Here is a 6,000-nt window from a genome sequence, read left to right on the forward strand (position 1 = left end):
GTGTGTGTGTGTGTGTGTGTGTGTGTGTGTGTGTGAGTGTGTGTATGTGTGTGTGTGTGTGTGTGTGTGTGCTCTCATTCTTGGTTTGGCTCCATTTTTCTGTGTTAAACTTTGATTGTTTTTGATTGTTTTCAGGTGAAACGATGAACAAGTTCCTGAACGAGAACTGGAAGGACGCCTTCGAGGCGTACAAACACCTGCCGGAGGAGGCCATGGGCTCGGTGTTCACAGAGTTCTTCAATCGCGTTGCCGACGTCTACCCCCTGGACGTGCTGTTCCCTGCCTAACTGTGTGGCCACCAGATTGTGCCCTTGACTACAGTCAGTGTAGTATACGTCTCCCGTGCACGTTGCTGCTCACACATTTGATGTAGCTGTGTTATTAGAATACGGGGAGAAGTAGAAGAAACTTTATATTATATCGAGAGTCTCTACACTTCTTGAACGTATGTGCCTTACATGTACACGTATCGAAAGAAATAAATTTTATTTTGTTAAAATACAGTTGTGAATTCATAAGGTAAATTTTAATTTTTTTTGCCGATAAAAATATATTGCTCATACAAATATTACGTAAAATACGAGGGCTATCAAGGTAGCAACCTACAGTCAGTTGCACAGGAAAGTGTAAGCCGTTATCTGTATGAAATAAAAGACACTATAATAGGTTTATATGAAAATACATGTTATTACTAACATTAGAATTACCTAATAGTTAATCCAATCCCCGCCATTATCGATTACTGCTTGGCACCTTACCCCTCCCTCCGGTAAATCATCCACTTTTCCAAAATCTAAATATCGTTTGACCCACTTCGCAACGAATGTCTTTGACTTTCTAAGACTTTTTGCAGCAGCTCCATATGAAAGCTTTGGTCCCTCTGGATGGTTCACTAAGAACACTGCCTGGTAACGCGTCAGATATTTTGCACTCATTTTAAACTGCAACCCACAAAACAAAATATTCATCTCAAACAAAGTTTTTCTATACACTGTGCAAAAGCGCATTGATTACAGATTCGAGACCACTACCAGGGATGTCGCTGCGGACGTTACAGTTAAAATTATGGAGTATACTTTCTTCTGGAACTGACTGTGTATTATGTTACGAAAAATACTAGAATATTTAAAGCAAATTTATTAGGAAAATCTTAAAACTACACTTTTCCATTACTTCCTCACATTATCATGCAATCTCGATTATACCGCGCCCACTTCATTCCTAATTGACGATGACGTTAGGTCAACATGGGAACACTTAGAGGTCGTTTAGCTGCAGAACCCCTCGTTCAGTGATGCGAAACACTTGCATCAGTGTTGTACCCCATGGTCCTACCTGCCAGAGATTGCCGTGTGTTCTGCTTTACAGAGCGGATAAGTCTCCAAACTCCACGTTCTGCGACGTGCCACATGCTCGCGGTTTCGCCATCCTTCACTTTCCTTAGTTATTCGCGGTAACAGCAGGCAGACTAACCAACAGCTGCACCGTTTCCGAGATGCTCGTTGCCAGACGTCTGTCCGTAACAATGTGCCCTGTGTCCAAATCGCTTGGGTCAGTGGATTTCCTTATTTGAGACCCGTATCGATGCTAGGATAATTCCTCATTCGCTTCTGCTCCGCATATATAAATTCCACCGATCGGCGTTCACTCTCACGTTGGCGGTGGGGTTTCGGCTCGTCAGTGTATTTCCAGTCACCAACACTGCAATTTATGTTACAATAAATAATATTAAAGTGTGCACACTTGTATTCTGGTTTGCTGAGATTTGTGGTGTTGTTGGAAAACATGTTGACTATGGATTAAATGTTTATGCGGGGTGTTCTTTAATTCCAGTTACAGGCCTCTGGAAGTCGTAGAGGGAACTTAGTAGATAAATCTTGGTAAGGAATCGATGTTCCGAAATGTACCGTTTGGATATAAAATGCGTCTGAAGATTGGACTACATTTAAATCTCCAGTTTCACGGTGCGCACACAAAAGCTGAGAAGGGGTACCGTTCTCACTCCTGTGCTAAAATTGACGTCACGTACCATTTTCTACAGACCACGAGAAACTGGTACGTTCCCATGGAGGACTGTTGGTTGTGATGCTCCACGGACGAGCAGCACTCTTGAATTTGAAGAGGACCTCCTTCTCTGCGTTGAAGATAACCCTACGACGAGTACTCGAAACATTGTCCACGCCATGGGCTCCTGTAGAATACATGGGCCAGAGCTCATTGTCTCCCTAGTGTGCGTGCCATGTAGCGGGAGATTTGAAAATGAGCCGATCTTCAGTCTTATTTAATTTTCAAACGGTATATCCCCAGATGTGGGTTCCTTATCAAAACATTATGTACGAGGTTCCCTCTATAGCCCCTAGAAGCCTTTAATAGGAATTGAAAGAGACTCTGTATATCCCAGAGGATGCTTAAACAAGTTTGCATGTGCTAAAGCACGGACGGGCGTAACTGCAACAAAGATATTTGGAAACTAACCTCGCAGGTAAAGACAAAAGTGAATCCTTCAAGAAAGGTTACTAACTTGAGAAACCAGATCAAGAAAACATGAAGTCTGGAATGTGTATTTATCTCAAGATATGTGCTCAAGATAAGTGCTATGTAACGTAGATAACAGGATTTGATCATTACACGTACAGTTACGTTCTTTCATTTCACATGCATCGAAACAGTAAGCTTAACTCATGTTTCAGCTTAGCAGTCTACTACCAAAAGATATTTGGTAACCTTCTCAACTTACAAACGGAATTTCAATCGTATATTCCTTAAATTATTTAAAAAATTTCCATAATAAATGTATATGGTTATTTCTATTTCTCTCCGCCACGCTTTTAAATGAAAATGCACTTCGCTGCATTGACATGTGCTCTTGCAAGAAGACAATATCTCATAATAAGGAGTAACGAGCCAGGCAGTGATGCCACTGAGGGCAACACACTATGTCACATCTGACTCATATTTGTATGCGTACGAAAATCGATAAATGCATTACTTCTTTTACTAACACTGTATGCACATCGTGTCTTGCAAATAAGGAAATGTAATAAAGCAACCCTGTATTGTCAATAGATAGATTATGTAAGATATCATGCCACGTTAACATTCCACTATTTCGATAGAGAGCGTGTGAGCCGCCGATCACGCTGGCATACGATCGGATTGTTAAACGATTCTCATACACTAATTCTATTTATAGAATTCCTGTGTTTATGCGTTCTGTGTAGCAAACGGAATGTAAGTTCTTGTACCATTCTACGTATATACTGATGTGCTGGCAACACAGAGACTCAATTATTAGTGTACTAAAACTAAATAATTCTTTCCTTTCGACCTGTACAACAAATCAAGTGAAGCTGTTTGGCAGTTCATGAATGAAGCGCAGTCGGTATTCAGTGTCCGTACTGTATTGGTGTATTTGCGTCGGTGAATATATATAACACTTTTACTAATAGGACGTAATGCGGGCCACCTTTTCATAAGGATTTATTGACAAGTATTATGATATGCGTCCTCATGGTAGTCAGAGAAGTCGAAGATGCATTTCGCAGCGGTGGCAATCAGTGATACTGTTCAGTTACTCCGAACATTCAGAAATGTCACTCATTTATTAAATTAGATAGTTCCACCGTGATCTAAACTTATAAACAGAGGTTACTGTGCGCTCATGATCCGCTTACCAATTATTTTATTCAGCAATATGCGCACATATTATCTCATAACGCAACATACCACCGCGTTTTACTACTCTGATATATAATCTGCACTGAAAAGACTTCCAAGCGGTATTAAGAAGGAACACACTCCATGCTGGTGTTCAAGTGTGTATGAATTCCTAAGGGATCAAACTGCTGAGGTCATCGTGCCCTACACTTATACACTAATTAAACTAACTTATGCTAAAAACAACACACACACACACACATTCCCGCGGGAGGACTCGAACCTCTGGCGGGAGGGGCCGCGCAAGAATTGATTCGAACAATGAATACAGGGGCAGATGAATTGAAATGATGGAGCGCATCGAATTTACTCATTCTAACTGCAAGAGCTGGAATCTTCTACGAAGATTAATTGGAGCCATAACCCTACACCGACACAGTACGAGAATGACACACAGTGAGATAGCTTTACACATGAAACAGACATCAAAAATCTGTTTAAGAATTTCTGAAAAGAAAGAAATTTCTAAATAATAAAAATGATAACATAGAATAAGCAGGTGGACATGGAAATAACAGAAGACGTTGAGATCCATGTGATCACTGAAGCATTGACACAGATCAAAGGCAGCAAAGCAATAGGAATTGATGAAATCCTGAAAAATCAATGACCAGTAAGAAGGTACTGGCTAGCAAAACTCTTCTGAGTGCACCAAGTTGTACAAAATACCTGTTACATGGAAAGAAGCTGAGGTAAAAGGAAAAAAAAAAACGGGCGTTGTCCTGATGACAGTAACATGAGTATACGAAATAGTGGAGGCATGGCCTACTTTATAAACTGATAGAAAAACTCAGTGCGACCATATTTATAAAGTAATGGATATTTTAAATGGAGGAAAAATTAGAGAAACACGGGACGGCATGAAGCATCTTAATAATAGAGAAACCAAAAAAAATTTGAACATCTGCATGAATAACCAGATCAGTAAACCTGAAGATAATTCCCGGTATCTTGGAGTAACGCGTGAGGAGTATCGAGTCCCTATGGTACATAGCCATATAGAGGAAACAAAACAAAGACTGAAATCTAGAATTACCATCCTTTCCAGACTCACTGGAGCAACCTGCGGATGTGATGCAAACGTATTGCGAACTTTAGTCTTGACAGCGGCCTAGTGTTGTGCATGTGTATAGACCGGAGGTGCACACGTATAAAAAATCAAAACTCACCTGAGAGAAATAATGAGAATAATTTCTGGAACGCTTCCACCTATAATAATTTACTGGCTACTCGTACGAATTAATATAGCATCAACTGAAATCAGAAAGTCAGTTACTACCGAAAGAATATAGTAAAAACTGTCGAACCCAAATCTTCGAAAGAAGAAGCGAGATGATGCCAACATTGGGACTCTCGAACGACCCTCAGTGCAGATAGTGGACTCAGCCAATCGATGCACCACCAGGTCGAGAGCACTATGCATGGTTAAGTGGTGAACTTGGGGACGTACATAAACTCACGGACAATGTCACTGGCTGGCTTTCAATAAAAGACTTATTGTGTAAAACTTTGTATTGTTTAATGGCGTAATCTCCTTTTTTAATGTTCGCCTTATACATTCCGAACGAATAAACAAAATAAAACTTGTACTTAATTCTTCACGTATTATCAATAACAGTAATTTCAGAATGGCCGAGCGGTTAAAGGCGCACAGTCTGGAACCGCACGACTCCTACAGTCGCAGGTTCGAATCCTGCCTCGGGCATGGATGTGTGTGATGTCCTTAGGTTAGTTAGGTTTAAGTAGTTCTAAGTTCTAGGGGACTTATGACCACAGCAGTTGAGTCCCATAGTGCTCAGAGACATTTGAACCATTTTGAACCAGAATTCAAGGACGGTGTTCTTATTACTGTTTGCATGTTTACACACTCAATAAGTAGAATGAAAAAAAAGAAAAGAAAAAAGACGCCAGTAGACCGGGAACTGAAATGCTTCGTGCGACCGGCTTGTAGAATGGACAATGATCGCACCAGTAATAAGTAAGTTGAAGAGCACTGATGGACGGAACGAACGAAGGGATGAGAAAACTATGTTCTATTTGCTCTAGCAGTGGAAGTGGAGAAAATGTTTATAGATGAGGGAAATGAGACTTCACTGAGGTGTTAAATATGGGTCGGGAAACTATCACATAGGAGTAGAAACAAAAGAGCAATTTGAAATAAGAACTGGAAAGAAATGTTTCAGCAATAAACAACGGTTACTTCTCAGACTTTCCTCTGCAACTTCGGTTTCATTTTTTTTTCACAAATTTAAGCCGTGTGTCTTTCTCCCTCCTATAATATTA

At 40.4% G+C, this 6,000-nt stretch overlaps 1 protein-coding gene across 1 annotated transcript in view; it reads left to right on the forward strand.

Annotated features, from left to right (window-relative positions):
• Positions 1–501, forward strand: part of LOC126161834 (protein takeout-like) — a 128,370-nt gene extending 127,869 nt beyond the window's left edge. The window contains exon 7 of the mRNA XM_049917940.1: positions 136–501. Coding sequence (XP_049773897.1) covers positions 136–287 — 152 coding nt within the window. The 3' untranslated portion in view covers positions 288–501. The remainder of the gene's footprint in view (positions 1–135) is intronic.
• The last annotated feature ends 5,499 nt before the right edge of the window (positions 502–6,000 follow it).

Source organism: Schistocerca cancellata, chromosome 2 (genome assembly GCF_023864275.1).
Source record: "Schistocerca cancellata isolate TAMUIC-IGC-003103 chromosome 2, iqSchCanc2.1, whole genome shotgun sequence".
Classification (NCBI taxonomy): Eukaryota; Metazoa; Arthropoda; class Insecta; order Orthoptera; family Acrididae; genus Schistocerca; species Schistocerca cancellata.